The 22,694-nt window shown below is 38.0% G+C and overlaps 3 protein-coding genes across 6 annotated transcripts; 2 read left to right on the top strand and 1 right to left on the bottom strand.

Moving 5' to 3' along the window:
* The first annotated feature begins 1,188 nt into the window (after positions 1–1,188).
* Positions 1,189–6,834, top strand: LOC106416310 (DNA ligase 1). Its single transcript, XM_013857168.3, has 19 exons — positions 1,189–2,090; positions 2,171–2,287; positions 2,371–2,472; positions 2,553–2,669; positions 2,892–3,122; positions 3,211–3,305; positions 3,382–3,469; positions 3,623–3,754; positions 3,838–3,950; positions 4,136–4,237; positions 4,313–4,374; positions 4,454–4,525; positions 4,604–4,677; positions 4,767–4,823; positions 4,905–4,982; positions 5,084–5,161; positions 5,278–6,316; positions 6,621–6,687; positions 6,768–6,834. Exons 1-17 carry the CDS (start codon positions 1,335–1,337, stop codon positions 5,344–5,346), a joined length of 2,343 nt encoding a protein of 780 aa, XP_013712622.3. The 5' UTR covers positions 1,189–1,334; the 3' UTR covers positions 5,347–6,316; positions 6,621–6,687; positions 6,768–6,834.
* LOC106415566 (protein N-lysine methyltransferase METTL21A-like) lies at positions 6,153–8,623 on the top strand. Of its 2 annotated transcripts, XM_013856317.3 has the most exons (10): positions 6,153–6,316; positions 6,621–6,687; positions 6,768–6,833; positions 6,976–7,069; positions 7,191–7,307; positions 7,467–7,567; positions 7,661–7,735; positions 7,806–7,898; positions 7,969–8,298; positions 8,398–8,623. In XM_013856317.3, the coding sequence occupies exons 1-10, from the start codon at positions 6,303–6,305 to the stop codon at positions 8,407–8,409; spliced, it is 969 nt and encodes a 322-aa protein (XP_013711771.1). In that variant the 5' UTR covers positions 6,153–6,302; the 3' UTR covers positions 8,410–8,623. The 2 variants fall into 2 exon arrangements, with proteins under 2 accessions (XP_013711771.1, XP_013711772.1); XM_013856318.3 differs by lacking the exon at positions 6,153–6,316 and having other exon boundaries at positions 6,626–6,687; positions 6,990–7,069.
* On the bottom strand, positions 8,554–10,734 carry LOC106415567 (lactoylglutathione lyase). 3 transcript variants are annotated; one of them, XM_013856320.3, is made up of 9 exons: positions 10,625–10,731; positions 10,420–10,450; positions 10,215–10,334; positions 9,927–9,988; positions 9,693–9,753; positions 9,337–9,416; positions 9,185–9,255; positions 9,012–9,101; positions 8,554–8,914 (listed from the first exon to the last, which is right to left on the bottom strand). In XM_013856320.3, the coding sequence occupies exons 3-9, from the start codon at positions 10,305–10,307 to the stop codon at positions 8,814–8,816; spliced, it is 558 nt and encodes a 185-aa protein (XP_013711774.1). In that variant the 5' UTR covers positions 10,308–10,334; positions 10,420–10,450; positions 10,625–10,731; the 3' UTR covers positions 8,554–8,813. The 3 variants fall into 3 exon arrangements, with proteins under 3 accessions (XP_013711774.1, XP_013711775.1, XP_013711773.1); XM_013856321.3 differs by lacking the exon at positions 10,420–10,450 and having other exon boundaries at positions 10,625–10,734; XM_013856319.3 differs by having other exon boundaries at positions 10,420–10,730.
* Between the last annotated feature and the right edge of the window lie 11,960 nt (positions 10,735–22,694).

Genomic DNA, 22,694 nt, shown 5'->3' with positions numbered 1-22,694 from the left:
TCCAAGGTTAGCGCCATGCAAAGTGCCGATCGAATCACGATGGCCTCTGCAATAAAGGGTGAGCTGATGAAGCTTTCTAAACACCGAAGTCCTAACTGACTTAATTTTCCATTGAAAAACATGAACGGTGGTTCATAAGCTGAATGTGAACAGCTTTGAAACTGGGCTATGTGAACCCGTAAAAACAGATGTGAAAGGCTCTCGATAGCCAGAATTTGGACCAGGTCCACTAAAATCAACACAATACCCTCTTTGGTGACACGCTTGGGTTTGACGGAGTACGGAAGACGACAACGTGACGGAGACAACTTCATCCTTCTAAAAACGCTGAGAATGATGAGGTATGGTGACGGAGCAAAAGTTCTAATCAGACCAAATCTTCGGACCTCGACATTACCGTGACAAGACCAACGAGTTGTAATCAAACTAAACCTGAGCAACCAGTCATGTACCTCTTTCAAAATGAAGATATGAAAGCGAGCGTTGATAGAAAGGCGAAGAGTGTAGGTTAAGAGATGAGGATATGGGCTGAAAACTTCATCTTGATTCATGGGCCAGGCCCAAACTGAGAAGAAACCAGGGCTGACGTCAGCACCTCCGGATCCGAGAAACTTGTTTGCCGCAGTACGAGAGCTTGGAGATAACGCGGATCTGAGATGACGTTCGTCGGAACGAGGTGTAGCATTTGAACAGAGGCTCACAGCTGGTCCAATGATTCCACTTGCACAAAGCAGAGAAGCGGCTGTGACAAAACTAACAGAAGAAGTGGCTGTGACGAGAGTAGCAGTAGAAGCGACGAGAGGAGGGTCCGGTGGGTCTGGTGGATCCGGCGATTGGGGAGGCTGTAGCTGCTCTAGAGATATCAGATCTGGAGGCTCTGGCTCACGAGGTAACAACGGAGGCTTGTACGTCCCTGAGCTGTGAGCAGGAGCGGAAAGGTTGAAGAGGAAGGCACTCACCGACAGAGGTAAGATAGACGTCGTAAGAGCACTGCCGGAAAAGAATCCAGGTGGGGTCCCGATAATGATTCTCCGGTTCAACCCAGGTGGGGTCCCGATAATGAGAAGCATGGTTTCTTAGAGTGAAGGTTGAACGGAGACCAACTTGCGCCGTGAATCCATAGATGGGAAGTGGCTCTGCAACGGCTCCTTGGTTTGTGTGCCTGAGAGAAAAGTCTCTCTCTTTTTTTAAATTCAATTGAACCTACATAAAGGTCTCCTTTTATAAAGGAAACAGAGAAGCGAGGGAACTTTGCCGCCATTTTTCCCTTTCTTCGAGATTCTCTCTAAAACCCTAAATACCCAAATCTCTTTCTTCCTCACTCCGCTTGTTTGATGTTAACGATTCGATCATCGAATTACTTCCGATGCATATCTTCTCTCTACACTAAAACCCTAAACCCCAAATTCTCCTCCGCCTCACTCTCCTTTACCCGCCGAGCTCCCCACTCACCCTTCACCTCGCGCCGCCACAGAGCCATGTCTTCTTCACGCCCCTCCGCATTCGACGCCCTCATGTCGAACGCTCGCGCATCCGCCGCCAAGAAGAAGACCCCCCAAGCCTCCAACCCGCCTCGCTCGCCGAACAAGAGGAAAATCGAAAAAACCCAAGACGCCGATTTGGTCAAGACTGAAACTTCTGATTCCGCGAAACCCGGATCGGATTCACCTTCAATTGCGGAGGATTCGAAGAAGGGTGCGAAAAAGTCTAGGTCTTTGACCCAGGCGGACAAGATCGAGGAAATGAAGAGCAAAATCGCGTTGCTGAAGAAGAAGCCTGGGGATTTCGATCCGGAGAGAGTGTCGTGTTGGGAGAAAGGGGAGAGAGTTCCGTTTCTGTTTATCGCGTTGGCGTTTGATCTGATCTCAGCTGAAAGTGGGCGGATTGTGATTACTGACATTCTCTGTAACATGTTGAGAACTGTTATTGCTACTACTCCTGATGATTTGGTTGCTACTGTTTACCTTGCGGCGAACGAGATTGCTCCTGCGCACGAAGGTGTTGAGTTGGGGATTGGTGAAGGTTCAATTATCAAGGCAATCTCTGAAGCTTTTGGTAGAACTGAGTCTGAGGTTAAGAAGCTTAACACGGTGCGTTGATCTTCTTTTATTGGTTGTCTGGTGGAAATTAAGTGGAATGTATTTGATTTGAAGGCTTTTTTGTTGTATAGGAGCTTGGAGACTTGGGGCTTGTAGCAAAAGGAAGCCGTTCGTCTCAAACTATGATGTTCAAGCCAGAGTCATTGACCGTTGTCAAGGTTTTCAACACATTTCGACAAATTGCTAAGGTACTTATAGCCTTTTTTCTGGACCTTATTTTACTTGACTGGGTAATATATGAGTGGGACTATGGCATGTTGACTATTCGCAGGAAAGTGGAAAAGATAGTACAGAAAAGAAGAAGGATCGGATGAAGGCTCTCCTTGTGGCAGCAACGGACTGTGAACCTCTTTACTTAACTCGTTTACTTCAGGTATGCAGATCAAACATCACCAGTTTGTTCTGATCGTTCCTTCGGTTTCCTTGTTAAGACCTACTGTATTTATCTTTTAGGCAAAATTGCGGTTAGGGTTCTCAAACCAGACGGTCTTAGCTGCCTTGGGACAAGCAGCTGTATATAATGAAGAGCACTCTAAGCCACCCCCTAATACCAAGTCTCCTTTAGAAGAGGTTAGCTTTCTCTATTAGTTTCTGTATTTCTCATTTTATATCAGAATCCATTCTTTCTGAGCTCTGAGAGAAACAATAAGACGTTGTAACTTGTAAGCTATTATAAAGATGTTTTTTTTTGTGGCTTTAGGCTCTCTGTGCTGCATTCTTCTTTACATCTTTTTTTTAATAGATATAATATAATGTGTTTAATGTTTCATCATTTGTCCTTCTTTTTTGTAGGCTGCGAAGATTGTGAAACAAGTATTCACTGTGCTTCCTGTCTATGACATTATTGTCCCCGCTCTTTTATCTGGTGGTGTGTGGAATCTTCCTAAAACTTGTAACTTTACACTCGGTGTTCCAATCGGACCAATGCTTGCAAAACCAACAAAAGGTGTAGGTGAGATACTGAATAAATTCCAAGACACCGTCTTCACATGCGAGTACAAGTATGATGGAGAACGTGCACAGGTGATTAATCCGATGAATGCCATTCCTAGAGCGGAGTTGTTTAAATTTGCTGTTAAGGTTTTGGCTTATCATCAGTCAATTACTGCAGGTACATTGTATGGAGGATGGTACATTCGAGATATATAGTCGAAATGCCGAAAGAAACACTGGGAAGTACCCTGATGTTGCTCTTGCGTTGTCAAGGTAGAATTCTGGTGTAACTTGTTGAAAACACTAGAAAGAGCCAATTTTCTAAAGTTAGTGAATCTTCTCTATGCAGATTAAAGAAGCCTTCTGTGAAATCTTTTATTATGGATTGCGAGGTTGTTGCTTTCGACAGGGAGAAAAAGAAAATTCTTCCATTTCAGGTATAACTCATAAGCGAATAGCAAGGTTCTGATATTCAAGTATGGTTACAATCTTCAGTTATGTCTTATGGTTACAATCTTCACTATAAGCTAGATACTTCAACTATTTGGCTTGCTGGCGTTTCTTAATAGTTTTCTTTTTCTTTTTTTCAGATATTGAGCACTCGAGCCCGTAAAAATGTGAATGTTAACGATATCAAAGTTGGCGTATGCATCTTTGCCTTTGACATGTTATATCTTAATGGCCAGCAACTTATCCAGGAGAATCTTAATATTCGCCGAGAGGTGAGCCAGTAAATCATTTGTTTTTTCATGAAGTAGATGCTGTGCAAGTATATAATCTTTTGTGTTCACCTTGCTTCTTGCAGAAGCTATACGAATCATTTGAGGAAGATCCTGGATATTTCCAGTTTGCAACAACTCTAACATCCAACGATATTGATGAAATACAAAAGTTTCTTGATGCGTCCGTTGATATTGGGTACATATCTTACACTTCTCTGTATCTCTAACATGTGCAGTAACACCGTGTTCTGTGAATGTATTGACTATTTGACCCATGCCTGTTGTGAATTCTCCACCCTTTTTATCTTTCATATTAGATCGGCCTTTACCTTGTTACATCTTTGTTGTTCCAGTTTTTCATCTATATATGTTCTGTTACAGCTGTGAAGGGTTGATCATTAAAACATTGAATTCAGATGCTACCTATGAGCCTGCAAAGCGATCAAATAATTGGCTAAAACTGAAGAAAGACTACATGGACAGGTAAATTTTCCTTAAAAAAAACTTGTTTAAAAATTGAAGTCAGTCCTTTACTGACTCCTAGGGTTAAATATGCAGTATTGGGGACTCTGTGGATCTTGTACCAATTGCTGCTTTCCATGGACGTGGCAAACGCACAGGTTAAAAACTATTCAAACTATATTGGGTGATACCATTTACCCTTCAGGTTGTTAACAAAGCTACTTGCTTTCCTTGTAGGCGTCTTTGGTGCATTTTTGCTAGCTTGCTACGATGCTAATAAGGAAGAGTTCCAGAGCATCTGTAAAATAGGTGTGTTATGCACCGTTGCATTTCATTTTTGTATGTATGCTATGTCTAGTTTCTTAATACGGTTTGGGCTACTAATAGGCACTGGGTTTTCTGAAGCCGTTCTTGAAGAGCGGTCTACAAGTCTTCGCTCTAGAGTGATTGCTACTCCAAAAGTAAGATATTTCTTTCTTCTCTTTGGCCCTTTTTTGGCTGCAGTATCATACTTGAGTTGTTGCTGATTGTAATGGTTTCAAATATCCAGCAATACTACCGAGTTGGAGATAGCCTCAATCCAGATGTTTGGTTCGAGCCCACTGAGGTATAGGGATTGTGTTTTGCTTTGACAGATATCTGCGAAACTGCGTTTTGTTTAACGACTTATATATGGCTTTGGTTTAAGGTCTGGGAAGTAAAGGCAGCTGACTTGACAATTAGCCCTGTACATCGTGCAGCTACCGGCATTGTTGACCCTGATAAGGTTTTTACATTATCTTTCATTTATTTGGTTTGGATCCATCTGATATTTGATATTGAGCTATTTGATTGAATGTTTCGTTTTTTTTTGGTTTCATTTAAAAGGGGATTTCTCTACGCTTTCCTCGTTTACTCCGTGTACGAGAAGACAAGAAGCCAGAGGATGCAACATCATCAGAACAGGTGTGAAGTCTCATCCTAACCACCACAGTCTATGTTTGTTATAGCCAAGATGAGACTGGTTTTGGAGTTCTTTTCTCTTTTCTGATTTTCATTTATCTCTCTACATATTTTTTCAGATTGCTGATATGTACCAAGCTCAGAAACACAACCATCCAAGCAATGATGCCAAAGGTGAAGACGATTGAACAACTGTAATCTGGTCTTCAAGCATATTTCCCTTGAACGCACATCGTGTGTTTGAGTTCACAACCTTCAACTGCTTATGAAAAGACATTTGTAGGAAAAAAATTAATGTGAGCTTCTGATTCATGGATACGATATAAGCACATTATGAGATGCTAGGGATAGAAATCAAGTGTGCAAATAACTTTTGTACATTCATCAACAACGCATCGTTCCACCACCACACTCCTGAAGTGACTCTGGGATGAGGTAAATCTTGCTCCGTTTGACATCACTGAGATGTCCATGATGCGCCAAGCTCTGGAATATGTTTACGTTAGAAACATTATACTTATAGCAAGCAAAATCTTGAAACTTCCTTATATGTATAAATCCAACTTATCTCAGCGAAGGACTAAAACAGGTAAAAGATACATTTAACCCAAAAAATAAAACAAACAATTTTCTCATATAGTTTTTATCATAAAAATAGTACTAAAAAAATAAAGTGATCAAAATAATTTTTTTTTTATTTTGAAATTTTTAATATTTATTGTTTTTTATTTTTAAGAATTTGAATTCATTTTCAAAATTCAACCCATTCATTCTAAACAAATCTTAGATTAGTTAATATTTACCGTTCAATAAAATTTATTTTGTTCAGTTTTTTATTTAAAAGTCTATTTTTTTTGAAAATAAACTAAAAAGATTTATTTAAAAGAATTTTGATTAAAGAAGCCCAACAATATTTTTCGTCGAACAAGCCCAATAAAACTTTGATTGGTCAAACAAGCCCAATAAACTCTAATACCTCTAAGCGCACCATACGTGGTTTTCTTCTTTTCCACTTTCTCTCTCTCGAGTGAAAGTGAAACTGAAACGCCTTTACAAAAATTCTGCCTGCATCTCTGGTCTGGTCTGGTGAAGAGCATCGATAACTAACTAGCCGTAGTTTGTGTTTCGTCGGGAGGAAAAGCAAATGGATCCCGCCAGGTAGTTCACTTGTTTATAATCAATCTCCATTATATGGTTATCATGACATGAGTCAGTTTTGGTTTCATCGGAAAAAAAAAAAAAAAACAAATTTGGTTCGGGAACGATAATATTAGCTATATATACTTCAGCGGTTGTTTTCCAAACTCAGACCTTTCTGTTGAGATCTTGTTTTTTTCAGGTAGAATCATTACTAGATAGATTCTTCTCTAGATTCAGTTTATGTTTTTCAGAAATATATTATTTTAAGAGTTTGAGCCACAGAGAAGTTGAACAAATTTGACAATCTTGGATGTATTATTAGGGTGAATTCTCCAAGCACTTGTACAGTAACCCTTGAGGTTTTGGGGCACAAATTAAATTTTGCTCAGGTATGTATGTATGATGAAGACTCTTATTATTATTACATTTAAAGTTCATGTTTTATGCTTCTCACAATTCTACGTGGAAGGATCCAAACTCCAAGCATCTAGGAACAACCGTGTGGGATGCATCCATGGTGTTTGCCAAATATCTGGTATGATCCTTATCCAAATTGAAAGGATTGCTATTTGATATATTTATCAACAAAGAAATAGGATTTGCTGAAAATCCCTGGCTCAACTTCTTGGCTAGCTATATAAGTTTTGCAAGACTTTATGTGAATTCAAATATTTCAGGGAAAAAATTGCAGGAAGGGAAGGTTTAGTCCTTCTAAACTGAAAGGGAAACGTGCTATTGAGCTTGGAGCGGGTTGTGGCGTAGCTGGATTTGGTATGTAGATTAGTTACATGTATGTAATTGTTATCTTCTTGAAGGTTCTCCTTTCTCTTACATATGACTAAAATGGAGAATTTGGTGTGTCTTTAAAGTGGAGTTTGTTTTCATGTGTCAGCTATGGCGATGCTGGGCTGTCATGTGGTTTCAACTGACCAGAAGGAGGTTTTGCCACTGCTAAAGAGGAACGTAGAATGGAATACCTCCACAATCTTGCAGATGAATCCTGGGTCAGGTTTGTGTCAGTAATGTCTTCTTCTCTAAGTTGCCATCTACAGCTTTCTTATCCTTGTTATGCCAAGGAGAAGCCAACTCGTGATGGAGAATCTTACTTGATCCAGCGACGAGAAAATATATGGATGGTTTAGTTAGTTTCTGTTGTGATTCCTTGTAGCATCATTTGGATCGCTCCGAGTTGCAGAACTTGACTGGGGCAACGAAGATCATATAAGGGCCGTTGAGCCGCCATTTGACTATGTCATCGGTACTGATGTTGTAAGTTACTCAGAATCTTCCAAATGATTTAACCATAAGACAAGACTTGTTTCTGCCAAAGGGAATGAATGACTGACCTCATTTTGGTTAAAGGTATACTCTGAGCAGCTTCTGGAGCCTCTGTTGCACACCATACTTGCGCTATCAGGGCCAAAGACAACAGTTATGGTAATGGTTTATAATAATATTTTAAAGATCATTTGAAACTACATAGATGATTTTGAGTGTTGGTATCTAGTTGGGATATGAGATACGTTCGACGATCGTTCATGACAAAATGCTTCAGATGTGGAAAGACAACTTCGAAGTCAAAACCATACCAAGATCCAAGGTAATAAATAAACAGCAACATTGATTACAGTCTCTGTCTTAAGTTTCGTACTCTGAAATGAAATCTGCAGATGGATGGTGAATACCAAGACCCGAGCATTCATCTCTACCTCATGTCACAGAAATCTTCTGCGGAGAGCTCTGGAAACGCGGTCCAAGATGAAGCTGCTGTTGTCGATGCGGCTGATGAAACACAGTGTGAGAAGGAAGTTTCAACCATAGAATGCCTTGTTGATTCACCAAATCCGTTAGAAGAAGAAGACGTTGGTGCACACCGTCCTAAACTTAGAGAAGATAGTTTGTTGATGAGATTACGAGACGGGAAGATGAGCGAATGGGAGATGAGGAGGTATGGTAAAGTTGCTGCACAGCTTCTCCGTGACGTTAAGATTGATGTTCAGGTAAGTAAGTATTATACCATTTTTAATACTAAATCTGTCTGTCCTAAAGAATAGAACTGAACTCTTACTTGAGTTGCTATTCTTTGATTTTGTTTCTAGGTGAAAAAATGACTTTGCGTAAGCCACCTTCAGAGCCTTGTTCCTCAAAATCTCAACCGTTTTTCGTTTTTACTTTTGGTATCATAGACAATGTATACAATGAATCCTGCCGACTTTCTTTGTGTTTGCTTGTGCGTCATGAACCGAGACAATGTATAATGGTTAAGTTCATTCTTGTACCAAATAACAATCAAAATATATCAAGAAACAAGTAACATTCACACCATTATTCATGACATGAAATCAAACTGATTCTCACTGATAACAACTTATTTAACTCAACTCACTGTAAAGACCAAGAAACGGACCAGTGTGATAATATGTCATATATTCTCTTATTCGGTGAGACAGGAAACATCTTTATTTTGTATTCAAACTCAGGTGGAATGAACACAAACATCACAACAGGTACTTCTTCAAGCTGCGTTTCCGGCTGTTGTCCCTATAGTCTTGAGATCAAAGATCTCGATCCAGTAGCCATCAGGATCCTTGATGAAGGCTATATTCTTCATCTTTCCTGCAACGTTTACATCGGATAAAGGATTAAAAAGAGATTTCTTGAAAATGAGAATTTCAGATCTTTAATAGATTCAGCTGGTAATATAGGTAAATACCATCATTCGGTTTCTTGACAAACTCTACTCCCAGTTGTTCAAATCTCTCGCATGCCTTGTGCACATCATCAACTGTAACCCCAATATGCCCTGATAGCAACAACAGCGAAAAAGTTTATGTGCAAGGCTTATTACTTGTTAATGTAGAGAATAACAGTGTAGAGAGAATTTACCAAATCCACGGGGCTCGGAGTTTCCATTATGATAGCCTTTAAACTCAGGATCACTCTCTGTGCCCCAGTTGCTGAGAGAAGGGTATTCATATGCAAGGGAACATCGAATGCAAGAAAAGAGAGAAAGTGAGGTAATAACAGTTGTTTCTTACTGAGTCAGCTCAATTGTTGCGGGTCGACCAAAGGTCCAAACTGTTCTCTCAGTTGGATCCGTTGGAGCTGTTGAAGTATCCTGTTCCATAGTAAAAAACTCAGCTTATTGCTCTCCACTAAAAGTAGCAAGGATTAAGCAGCACTCAAGGGAAATATCTATATTCGTCAAGTGATGCAGAGAAACTTGTTAAAGCTTCACTTTTACAACTTGGGGTTAAGCATTTTAATCCAACAATAGATCAACTCATGAGTTCCTGGAGTAAAATTATTATGCACATTGCAAAGTTCAATACTTTGTTTCAGTAAGGATCCACTCTAGCGTGGTGAGAACAAGGGCCGCAGAACAAAACTTTACCTCGTAGCCAAGGAAGTACAAGCTGAATTTCATCTCGGAGAAATCTAGCCTCTTCAGCAATCTGGCAGAAAGAAAAAAGAAGAAGAAGCAAAAAAAATAGAACTTTATAGAGTCCATAAAAAGCCTCAAGAACATTACTGTTTCCCTGTGGACTTAAGGTAAAACAAAAGGAAAGAACGCATATGCATTTGCAACTTAGGAGAAAAGATCATTCAAGAGGTGAGGAAAACTTACGACATTCCCAGGACACGTGAGTAGAAGTCAAGGCTAGCCTTAGGATCCTTCACCCGAAACATCTGGGAGTTACAAACAAAGATGGCAAAGTTGAACAATATCAATTGTTGACGGAACAAGAGTTAACTCTACAACATTCACAAGCTGGGCCAACATAGTTAAACAAGAGACTAAACATGTATCCAGACACCTAAGAGAGCCCCAAAAGATACAACTTTTCGATTTCAATATATCAACTACTGATAGTTGATCAACACAATCACAAATTTAAAGCAGAGAGAATCTTACAGTCTGCTGCATGATATACCCTTTGGTAGCCTCATCCCGAACCGTAGACAAGCCAGGATTGTTTGCTGGTGATTCCTTAGCTTCCGACGCCATAGAGAACACACGAAGCTTATCAAATCTCTACAAAAACAGAATCAAACAGACGACTTAACAAACAACACACACAGTCGCATCCAAGAAGACTACTTTCCTAAAAAGGTTAAACCTTTGGCCTCTGGGCTCTGTTCCAAGGGCAACTGATGAGAGAAGAAGCGGTGGAATAAGGTTTAACAAAGCGGGTTAGAGGCGCAAAGCGAGATATAGCACTTGCTATTGAGTACGAACCCATTACGTTTCCTTGGCTTTTTTCAATTCGTGCCACAGAAATTATCTGAGAAAATGGAATATGGTAAAAGGAGAGATTTTTTTACCGATGTACGATGAACTGACCGAGAGCAGTGGCTGTGTCTGTGACTGGACGAGATTAGTTTGGTAATAGAAACTCCCCCTCTTCTCTCATGCGTTTTGTGTCCAGAGACTACGGGATTAGTTGTGAACGACGTCGTCGGGTATAAATAGATTTTAACAAGGGCTTTCATATTTTAAGCCCATAGCGCTATAGTGTTTAGGGGAAAGGCCCTTTGGTTCAGCCCAATTAGACAGTTACAATGATCTTAGTTAAACCAATCTGAAATTCGACCATTAGAATGAAGCAAATAGGCCAATGACAGTTACAACTTTCTAATAGGTTGTACAAGTTTATATTAAACCATCTCAAGAAGAAGTCCAATATGAAGCAAATAGGCCCAAAAGTTACCTATGTGTTTAAGGTCTCCCGGAAATAGTAGTTGTGTGGATTAGGTCGCACTGTTCTGTAATTTTGGAAGTTGTATACTTTATATAATAAATCACAAGTCACATGATCAATCAAATGCTGCGACAAATGATGTGTTTACATTTTTTTAAAAATCAATTAAAACATAATAATAATAAAGGGAAAAAATTATTAACTGTTTCAGAATCCCACTACGGCACCCATGATCATCATTTGTCCACTTTTATATTTTTTTTATACTCCCACATCTCTAAAATTTGATAGAAAAGCGACATCAAAACTCCCAATGAAAGTAGAATATGAAAGGTTAATACTCCTTCAATTTTAATACCCTAATTCAAAATGTCATGAGCCAGTGTTCTATTTACCGAGTAAACAGATCTCAGCAATCCAAGTTCCCCAGTTATACTATCTTAATCCTCTGTAAGATTATGTTGGGGCTAAGATGGTTCAAGAAAGAGTAGGTATGATCCGGCTTAAAAGAGAAAGAAAGGAGGAGGAAAAAAAGGAGATGTGGACATAGTACAATAGCTAATAAGATAAACAAATTTTGATAATAAGGTAAAAGGGCTTTCTTGATTTTAATGTTTGAGATATTCAGTGAGAAAATTTGGTTTGTGTAGGATCGTCAAGCGTTGAAAAGATGCAAAATCGAAGATGACATGGAAACTTTGATCAAATTCTGAGGCAAACTAACAGAGGTATATATCATTTCCAGTTTCTTGAGAAATTGGTTCACAGTCTTCATAATTTATTTATTTTAGATATTTTTTTTAATATATTTTTTCTATTGAAAGGGAAAAATAATTTAGTTCAACTCTACTGCATTCTCTTGACTCTTGACTGCAAGGAATATATAGTCGGCACTCAAACAATCAAATTATTCAGTGCTTTAATGCTTTTATTCTCTAAGGTAACATTTTTAAAAGACTTCTTTCTCGAGAATATATATCTAATAATGGTCGGAAAATCTGAAATCGGAAAAACGATTATACTTCATTTTTCTCTCTTCTGTCATGTTCATCAAATTAATGTGCAACTATCATACATATACTTTTCAACCATGCTTTCAATTTACCGTTTCAATACCAATATTAAATCTACGTTTGATGTTTTGGTCATGTAATGTGTAAATTTATCATTTATGTCATTTATATCTTAAAGGTATGATAGCATACACTAAGTAGTAAATATCACATATTCTCAAACTAAAGAGTCATCTAACTTTGATTACTTAATTATTTTCCATGATTTTGTACTGATATTACCTCTTGATTTGCTACCGGTATTTTTCTGTTACATGTTTTTACGGTCATAACTTAATACAAGAAGAACAAGACATAAAGAAGTGAAAAGCAAGACATAAACAAGTCATAGTGTGTCCGAAGTCAAAAATAAAATGTACTCATCTCCTCCTGGTAAATCAAAGTTATTTTATATGCAATTAGAGTTTTTTTTGGTCAAAGCAATTAGAGTTACTTATAACTGAAATTTGGTTTTCTTTGCAAGCAAATTTTTTTTTCCATGCGAAGCATGAGATCAAAACTAGTAACTTCATATTTTATGAGCTATTTTATTTTCGATCTTGTTAGACCTCTTGTAGAAGTAGAAGATGAATCAACCTGTTCTCACAGTTTTCTCTAAATTTTGTGCTCAATCAACTTTTAATTTTGTGTTCATAGGACGTTAAGTCAAAAAAGATTGAGAAAAAGGAAAATGAACTCATACATTGTCATTACGTTTTCTTGATAGCCAGGGTTGTAATTTTTGTTGATAAAATTAACTCATATACTTTGTCATTACGTTTGTCTTTTCAACATTACGGTGTAATTACGTTAGATTAATAAGCCAGTTTGGACTGAAGTGCGAACTTTAACCTATCTTTTTTTACCAGCGAAAAAATTGACCTATATGTTATAAATCAATTGATGGATGTCCATAACCGGTCCATACACTTAGAGAGAGACGGCCCAACCCTAGAGAGAGAGAGAGGCGGCCGTGACCTTAGGAGAGAGAGAGAGAGAGGCGGCTTATGCTTTGGTGAAAATGAAACTCTATTTCCTTTTCCTTGTAATTGTTATCTTTCCATTATTATTTATTAGTAGTTTTCCTAATCCTAGTTGGTTTAGGTTTTTTGATACTTTCCTTTTTCTATGACTTGTAATCCTTATATAAAAGAACTCATGTTATGATTAATAATACACAGAAAGATTCAGCTCTAAATCTATTGTTTCACAACACGTTATCAGCACGATAGTCCCTAAACACCCTGAGCCTAAAAACCTAATCGAAAAACTCCTAAACCTAAAACCTAGCCGGCGAACTTGAACCCTAACCCGACGAACCCTAATTTGTTCTTGCAAGCGTTCCAGCTCGTGTTCATCCGATCAGCCCCAGCCCTAAGGTGTTTCTGATACTAGACGAACACAACCTCAACTCCATCCATTCTCAGCTTGCATCCCGGACAGCTACAGCTCGCGACCCGACAGCGATCAGCCCGCGCGACTTCAACTCCAGCTCGTTCCAGTGCACGTCCGTTCGAGGTTCTTGATGATAGGAGTTTCAAGTCTCCTAATCAAATGTTGTAGAATAAAGGATGTCAAACCAGTTCTAAGTGATTCTAAAGCAAAGGGAATGCAAGACCATGCTTAATCTAAGTGTTATCAATTGGTGAGATGATTTATTAGCTAGAATGATACTAAAATGCAATAAAGGACAAAGCTTTCTTTCTTTTAGGATAAGAGAACTCATGAGCTAAAGGAATTGACCTTGGGTGATCAAGTTTCAATCTAAAGATGTTAACTTTCAACCAATCTATCTACCTTAGACCTAGACACCATCCTAAACAAACTCTATCTCTAGATGAATGTTCATTTACTAAGATAACTCAAGCATCAAATCTCTTTGGTTGAATGTTATCAAAGTAATCATTAATCTCAAGTCTACTAGCCATCTTAACACCTTTAACAACAAATCTCTTTGGTAAATAATGTTAAAAGCTTAGGAGAGTTGGTTCAGGCATTTCATCAAACACCTTTCATGCATGAAATGCCTAGAGCTCAACTTTAGAGAAGTCAACTCTAGAGTTGCATTAAAAGCACTCTACTAGCAAGGAACAAGATAGATCTATACTAAAACACCTTAGATCCAGCTTAATCACCCTTAGTCTCTCTAACCCATGAATCCAAAGATGACTACTCACTACTCTTCATGATGAGCCCAAGAATCAATGATGATTTGGTGCTAATCATGATTAGTGATCCCAATAATCAAACAATCACAAGAGAAAATGATCAAGATAAGATCTTTCACCTAAAAGTTCTTTGTGATTAGATAGAGAAAACAAGATAAGATCCCAACTTTGGGATTACAAGAGTATTTATATGTCCTTGAAAAACCTAATGGTTTCCATTAAAAAGTCTTAAAAGCCCTTAAAAACATTAAAATTCGACTTAGGATAAATATCAACTCGGGTTGGAGCGACTGGGCATACCCCGCGTCACAGCACCCGCGTCGGATGGTCGTCGATCTTCTGCTTCATGCGTGCGGGTAGTGGAACCCGCAGCCTTCGTCCCGCGTCAGACCGTTGCCGATCTTTGCCGTCATGCGCGCGGGTAATGGAACCCGCGGCCTTCGTCTCGCGTCAGACTGTCGAGGCTACTCTCTCTTCATGCACGCGGGGCTCCGTCCCGCGTGGCTCCGTCCCGCTTCTTCGTGATGCGGGTTGAGACGATCGACACCAACCCGCATAATCTTCCCGCGCTGGATTTCCGATGATTCTTCTATCTTGTGCGAGCGGGTACTCGACCCCGCGTTGCTCCAAGCCGCGTTGGAGTTTTTCATTCTGTTTTTCTCGACATCTCGACGCGGGTAAACTAACCCGCACTGGTTCTCCCCGAGTTGAACTGGCTTGAACTCGAACTAAACTTCATTTTCATCTTTTCTTTAACTCCCATGCCTCAAAACACCTCCAATCATTCCATAGGTCACTCTAATACCTGATTAAGACATATGAATGCAAAATGGATCCTAAAGATGCTAAACTCTTACTCTATATGATCATTATGTACAAAATGGAAGCTTAAAACAATGCAAATATGCAAGATATCATTCTCTTGGTGGTCCGGTTTCTACAATCTGCAAACAAAAGGTAACCCTAATTCTAAGAACATGAGAATTGAATTTGGATTGTTTGTAAAGATTGAAACCCTAAAAACTAATTTCTAAGATAAAACCCTAGGATAATAGATCAAACCCTAAAAGAGTAAATCAGAGCTTGAATAAGTCTGATCCCCTAAAACCTAAATCGAGATTGATCCGTTGATTAATTAAAATCATAACCTTAAAGGTTTTGAATCTCAAATAAAATCCCTTTGATCAAAGATCAAAGTTTCGAAATTCTTAAAACCCTAAATTGGAAAATCGGTTTTAATTTTGATTTGAAATTTAATTGTTTGTTTGATCACCTAGAAAATATTGATTAGGATTGTTTAAACCTGAATCTGAATTGCTTGAATTGGTTAAAACCCTAATGACCTAGTTTTATCACTTTGAAATCGAATTATATTGTGGCTGTGTGGCCTTAATACATACTAGGTTAATTGCTCTAGATCATCATCCGTGGCCGTGTGGCCTTGTTGCATTCATATCTGAACCTGATCACTACTGAAGTACTGATTGATTGCAATTGAACTTATATCTAATTCTAGGGAAGATGTTGAATTGAACTAAATAGCCGTGTGGCTTGTTCTATTACTTGGCCGATTGGTTTGTTTGATTGTTTTGATTGAATCATGAACTGATAGAAACCAACCGCCTTAGGATTGCAATTACATGTAAAACTATATTCATTAACCCTAAATTGAATCTTGGCCGTGTGGCCTAATCATTCTGATGCATTGTTCATACTCGCGGCCTTGTGCCCTTGATAGATCACATTGTTTGCATCATGTGATTGAAAGCCGTGTGGCTTAATGTATCATAGCTTGGCCGTGTGGCCTAGAGAGACACCATATCTGAATGGTCGTGTTACCTTGCTTGCATATCTCATGAACCGATATCTAGGATCGTTGTATCACATTACATGGTCGTGTGGCCTACGCATCACATATAGATCTAGCATTCTCGACTTGTTTCGCACCATGATCGAGTAGTAAAGTGTTTTGGTCGAGAGACTTATGAAATCATATGCACTGATTATTTTTGAATTGGTTGCATCCTAAATCATGAATTGATTGATAATATGGTTTCAGATGCCGAGATTTGAGCCTTTGGATTATGTCATTCTAAATCCCTCTGGAGAAAATTATCTAGAATGGGCAATGAACACTTCAGCTGTCCTGAAATGAAGAGGACTCGGAAGGAGTATCATTCAGGGTGATTATGCAACTGAAAGTGAAAAGTATAGGGCCATAAAATTATGCGTCATCATCTCACTGAGGATCTAAGAAATCAGTACCTAAATATTGAGAATCCTCGTGACCTTTGGACATAATTAAAATCCAGATACATAATGGTGTTATTACCAAAGGTCATGCATGAATGGATGAATCTCAGATTCCAGGACTTTGAGTCTGTGGATGAATATCATTTTGCTTTGTCCAAAATCGTTTACAAACTGAGACTATGTGGTGAAGTGGTAACAGAGGAGGATTTACTGGAAAAGACCTTCCTCACAGCCGATCCAAGGGATTTATTGTTACAACATATCCATAGAGAAAAAGGTTTCACCACCTATAATGATCTGCTCTCATGCCTATTACTAACTGAGCAGAGTAATCAGTTGCTAAAAAGAAATAGTGAGATGAGATATCCTGAAGCAAATAAGACTGATATGGATCAAGATGAATCCAAGGGATTTACTGGAAAAGACCTTCCTCACAGCCGATCCAAGGGATCTATTGTTACAACATATCCATAGAGAAAAAGGTTTCACCACCTATAATGATCTGCTCTCATGCCTATTACTAACTGAGCAGAGTAATCAGTTGCTAAAAAGAAATAGTGAGATGAGATATCCTGAAGCAAATAAGATTGATATGGATCAGGATGAATCCAAGGCAGCCGTGTCCAATGTAACTGATGGTGTGGCCGGCATGTCTATTGACTAAAGAAAGATCTCGACATGCTAATTGTGTTTTAAGTCTTTGATTTGTGTTTTGCTTTAAACCTAATTGTCATTCACGATTTTATATATAATAATAGAATTGATTTGAGTTCATTACTATTATATCTTGCCTGATCTTACTTGATAATGTGAATGATTGATAAAGAGATCGCCTAAAAGGCATTATGGTACGGTATAGTAGCCTAGTAAGAAATTTATGGCTAAGGCATTGCCTAAAGGGCATTATATACACCCAAGAATGTATGACCCATTGAGTTAATATGGTTTCCAAATAGAAACAATGGGCAAAAGGAAACAAGTTCCTTTAGATTTAAGAAAGAAAGAAAACGCCTAAGACCCTTTTAAGAAAGTGGTCAAGACTATACCTATGTAATCTACTGATCAAAACTATGCTACAGATCAGTACGATAAGAGGCAAGAGCCGTGGTGATCGTACTGATATATCCCACGAAAATTATACACTTTATGGCAAGACCGGATTAGCCATCCTAGTCTAAACTTGATACAAAGATTGATATTGAGAAGGCACAAAGAGTTATCCCATAAGATCTCACGTTGTGAAACATGTACACAAAGGGAAACTCATTAGGCTTTATTGTCCTAAGCATCACAAAATTATAGTATGTTCTTGAGGGGGAGAGAGGATAAACCCGTGATACATGATCAATACTACAAATTCGTGAACAAATTCGTGAACCATGGTCTATGACCATGATATAAACGGCTTGGCCGTGTAGTCCATTACCTATAAGGTTCGGACATCCATCCTAAAGCTTAGGGACATCATGAATTTACATGTACATAAGGATAATATGCATCAAGCCATATACGTGAGCATAGATATTCCCATCTCAGATTGAATACGGGTCATAAACCAGACATACACCATCTTAAGAGACTTTGAATAAACCACCACAAACATATGTGCCGTCTAAGATGGAACCTCAGAAGAGGATTGAGAATATATGTTGGATAAGAGTATGACTTTCTCCCACGACTTCTAAGAGACCTTGAGCCAAATATGGGTGATCAGAAAGTGGCCGGGTACACGGATTGCATGATCAATGAATCCGACTATCCAACATTAAAAGGAGAAAGCTATAAGCTGGTAAAGAGTAAAGAATGAGAATGGTATCAACCATCATTGTGTTGGCAAAGATCCTCGGATTAGACTTATAGACGTCCAAAGAAAGAAAAGATTATACATAGCTAGCTAATCGAGATGCCAGACACTTACCCGAAAAGAAAAGAAAAGAAAAAAAAAGAATGACTAAGTCATAACCAGCTTAGCACCAAATGAAATCTGATGTCCTAGAAAGAGACACAGTCAAGTTGCTACAATGTCTATACAAGATAGACCAAAGTGTTCCATAAGATAAGGAACCTCGGAAAGAAAAAAAGAAAGGTGCATAGAATACAAATCCGAGGTCATAAGGAAACCAGACCAGACTTTGAGAAAAGGCTGCGCAGCTTAACATCTAAGGTACCAAACCATGTAGTTTGGGACGCCAAGCTACTAGGTAACAAAGGTCCTGGATAATGAAATCTCAAATCGATTAGATCATGTCTGGAACACAATGGAACCATATATATAAGTGTCGACACATAAAGATATATTTGTACATAAGAGAGTAGCACTTGAACATAAAGATATAAACGAGGATCAGAACCCACGAAAGAGTACTCATAAAGATTAAAGATTAGATTGAAAAGATAAACGTGGGGTTTAAAGTATCTAAAGAATGAAATAGATGGGTCTTGTGAAGGAAAAGAAACCGTGAGATATGGTACATGATCACGAGGTCTAAAGGTGTTCATGTTTCCTACTAACAGCATTCGGTCATAGCTTGTTACACAAGGATACTCACAGAGACCATGGAACAGATTATAAGGAGATAAACTCCTATGTGGTGGGTGCTGCTACACAATTTCGAAATTGACAAAGGTCTGGTCATAAGAAAGAAATTAGATTGACATATAAAGATGTAGTAAGCAGCATATGGATCAATGGATAAAGGACAACATTATTCCTAAGCTGTTTATGGACTGAAACAAAGCAGCTGCATATAGCATGAAAAGGAGTTATATAAGAACAATCCAATTCAGTCCATATATACTTATAAAAGAAATTTGAATTTCTTGTGTTTACTTTATACTAAACCAGCCTAAAGAGAGGTTAATTGGTTGATACGGATTATCTAGTAAATCTCAGACCATCGCTGCAACACTAGCCAAGAGAATTTATAGTTGAAGTTGATATATCAACATGGACCGACCAGATTGTAGTATGGCTAGTGGAAAAGAAAGATCAGCTATCATATGGCAGTCCATAAGCACGTGTGGTCGAGGTCCATGACCTAATATATATTCAAGTGTGTGGTATGATCCACGGCAGGAAAGGTCATGGGACGCCATCAAGATATAAATATAGGACTGCAATATCTAATGTATGTGGCATTGCCAAAGGCAAGAAGAATCGATAGTCATGTATGAGGTCCATGAGTGTATTTGGCCGCAGAGCCATAGTTTGATGAGATCGAGAAACTCATTGCAGCAATGATCATTGATCACGTCATGATCTTAGACACTCATGAGACAAATTATGGACATGTATAGACGAGGTCTATGACTCAACATGGATCGATCAGATTAGAGTATGGCTGATGATAATAAAGAAAGATCAAACTGTGATGGACAAGACATTGGTGCATATGGTCAATATATATCCATGTGGAGAAGATGCACCAGAACATAGGCTTACGACCTGAAATTACAAGTTCATGGTACCATGCTCAGTCTATATTATCTATGAGTATGTTTAGTCGAGATCTGTCCGACCAAAGTTTAGAGTGGTCGACAACAAAGACTCACATCTTGTCCATGCACACACGAGTTTCCAAAAAACATGAGAAAAAGACCGGAGAGGTCAAAGTGATCCAAGTATGGTCCAGTGATAACTCGGTCGATTTGTTCACTAAGGCACTTCCTACCTGTACGTTCAGGAAGCTCACACATCAGATTGGGATGCGTAGGCTGAAAGACCTCCACTGAGGTTCGTATCAGGGGGAGTAGTACGTGTTGTACTCTTTTTCCTTCATCATGTTTTTGTCCCACTGGGTTTTTCATGGTAAGGTTTTAATGAGGCAACATTAAGCGTATTACAATCCATGAATGGTTATGGCATCCAAGGGAGAGTGTTATAAATCAATTGATGGATGTCCATAACCGGCCCGGTCCATAACCGGTCCATACACTTAGAGAGAGAGACGACCCAACCCTAGAGAGAGAGAGAGAGGCGGCCATGACCTTAGGAGAGAGAGAGATGCGGCTTATGCTTTGGAGAAAATTTTCTTTTCCTTGTAATTGTTATCTTCCCATTATTATGTATTAGTAGTTTTCATAATAATCCTAATTGGTTTAGGTTTTTGGATATTTTCATTTTTCTATGACAAAAGAACACATGTTATGATTATTAATACACAGAAACATTCAACTCTAAATCTGTTGTTTCACAGCACTATATATATAACTTAGCGTATTAATCGTATTCATAATCCAACCAATATTTTCTAATAATCGGATTATATATATAAACCCAAAGTTCTAAATCCGCCCCGGCGTTTCCAGACTTTAAATGTTAACTTGGACTCATATTTTTAATTATTGGTTTGAATAATACGATCAAATTGATTTGCCAGCATCTGAAAGTTGAAAACTATCTCCCACATTACTATATTAGTATATAACAGTGACGACATCATCAGAAAGTTGACTTTTCACATTGGGACAGCGAATTTTTGTCTTTTCTCAGACCTCAACAGGCCTCAACACAGGGAACAGTGGGACCGTCAGCGAGATTGGTTTATTACAAGTACCAATAATATGGTACGGCAACTATGGTTCATGCACATATATTACCTACACGTATATCAGCTCCTTCTCCTCTACCAACTTATAGTAATATTTTGGTTATGAATTAGTACAATATACGCATGTCTACCTATCAATTCCCTAGTGTCCATTTGCTCCTTTATATATAAAATTCGAAACCTATTCTAATTAAGTATCCGCTAAAAATAAGTAGGATTTTTAAAAAAAGTTTTAACTCTATAATAGTTAAATTTTGTAAATTTATGGGTTTTGTCTTCTTTTTCTCCAAACAAACCAAATATGTTTTTGTTGTTGTTAACGTAAACCTTTTAATTTGGGGATATTCTTTCATTTGACTGGTTAATATGCATATTAAGTGTCACTTATTATACGTATAAGTCTAATGGTGGGATGTATAACTGCTAATGCCGATCAAATTATATTACATGGCGTAGATGGTTGTCCACTTGGGCTTATAATCAATCATATGTCAGGTGGTATATATATCATGATTATGCAGTTTTCAAGTATTACAAATTTACAATAAGTGATCGTATTGAAAGGTAAGAGACAACTAATATGCAGCTAAGGCCACGATAAATTCGATCGTCCGAGAGACAGCAATTATATTACTCAATAAATCATAATTATTCATATCCTTGATAACATACGATATAGACACTTACATTGACACCCTTCAAATTATTAGTCTGACTGTATAATTATTGAGAATTACAATGACAGCACTTTATTAAAATGAATAGAAATGTAGATTTTAATGAGTAGCGTGATGCCTTTGTGATTGTTCCCCTTCCGTGAAAAGAGTGCGAGCTTGATATATATATTTTTTTTGTTGCTAAAAGAGCTTGATATTTTGAATGCAAGATTGTAAAAAAGTAGTCATTGAACCAAGTGGAAACTTGTTGTGGTACCACTTGCATGTAAAGTCTTCAAATTCGCAAGGCGGATTAAAGTGTTAGGATTCGAGAACTGTGACAACCGAAAAAAAAAACCGAATCAATGAAGTTCCACGGACTAACAACAATGTCATATACTATAATCTAATAATATTCGTGGTTTTAGTTTAAACAATCTTATGGGTGGTCTACAGTAAGACTACAGATGAAAAACCGTATAGAGAGTAATTAAGCCTCTCCAAGTTCAAGTCCGACCTCAGCTATTCATGAACCTTACGATCCTAAATCACATATGTTAATAATCGAAAGTCTCCAAGTTTTAGTTAATAAGTTAGTATATTATATTCTATTTAGGTATATTATATTCTATTTAGGTATGTCTAAGAGCATTTTTATTGCAGGTCTCTTAAGTTGAATTTCTTAGCGTAATATAAGATACAGTCTCTTAGCTTTTAACTAAAAAAGCTAAGAGACGTCTCTTAGAACATGATTATTGGGGGGTTTTTAAGAACCGGTTCTTAGCTTTTTTTAGTTAAAAACTAAGAGATTGGTTCTTATATTCCGCTAAGAACTTCACTTTAAAAACCCCCAATAATCATGCTCTTATATCTCTTATTTAAGAGACGTCTCTTAGATTTTTTAGTTAAAAGTTAAGATACCGTATCTTATATTACGTTAAGAGTCCTACAATAAACATGTTCTAAAGATTCAACATAAACAGTGAATTGTGAACCAGAAGAGAAGGATAGAAT

The sequence above is a fragment of the Brassica napus genome, chromosome C5 (assembly GCF_020379485.1).
Source record: "Brassica napus cultivar Da-Ae chromosome C5, Da-Ae, whole genome shotgun sequence".
NCBI lineage: Eukaryota > Viridiplantae > Streptophyta > Magnoliopsida > Brassicales > Brassicaceae > Brassica > Brassica napus.
The sequence above is the reverse complement of the archived record's forward strand: the minus strand, read 5'-3'. Positions and strand labels throughout refer to the sequence as shown.

Excerpts from the sequence above, each read along its gene's own strand:
- LOC106415566 (XM_013856317.3), top strand. Across the intron at positions 6,834-6,975 it reads TGGTGTTTGCCAAATATCTG|GGAAAAAATTGCAGGAAGGG; the intron begins GTATGATCCTTA and ends CAAATATTTCAG. Across the intron at positions 7,899-7,968 it reads AAACCATACCAAGATCCAAG|ATGGATGGTGAATACCAAGA; the intron begins GTAATAAATAAA and ends TGAAATCTGCAG.
- LOC106415567 (XM_013856319.3), bottom strand. The coding sequence starts at position 10,542 with ATGGGTTCGTACTCAATAGCAAGTGCTATATCTCGCTTTGCGCCTCTA. Across the intron at positions 9,754-9,926 it reads TCACGTGTCCTGGGAATGTC|ATTGCTGAAGAGGCTAGATT; the intron begins GTAAGTTTTCCT and ends TCTTTCTGCCAG. Across the intron at positions 9,417-9,692 it reads TGTACTTCCTTGGCTACGAG|GATACTTCAACAGCTCCAAC; the intron begins GTAAAGTTTTGT and ends ACTATGGAACAG.
- LOC106416310 (XM_013857168.3), top strand. The coding sequence starts at position 1,335 with ATGTTAACGATTCGATCATCGAATTACTTCCGATGCATATCTTCTCTC. Across the intron at positions 2,091-2,170 it reads AGGTTAAGAAGCTTAACACG|GAGCTTGGAGACTTGGGGCT; the intron begins GTGCGTTGATCT and ends TTTGTTGTATAG. Across the intron at positions 4,678-4,766 it reads GAGTGATTGCTACTCCAAAA|CAATACTACCGAGTTGGAGA; the intron begins GTAAGATATTTC and ends TCAAATATCCAG.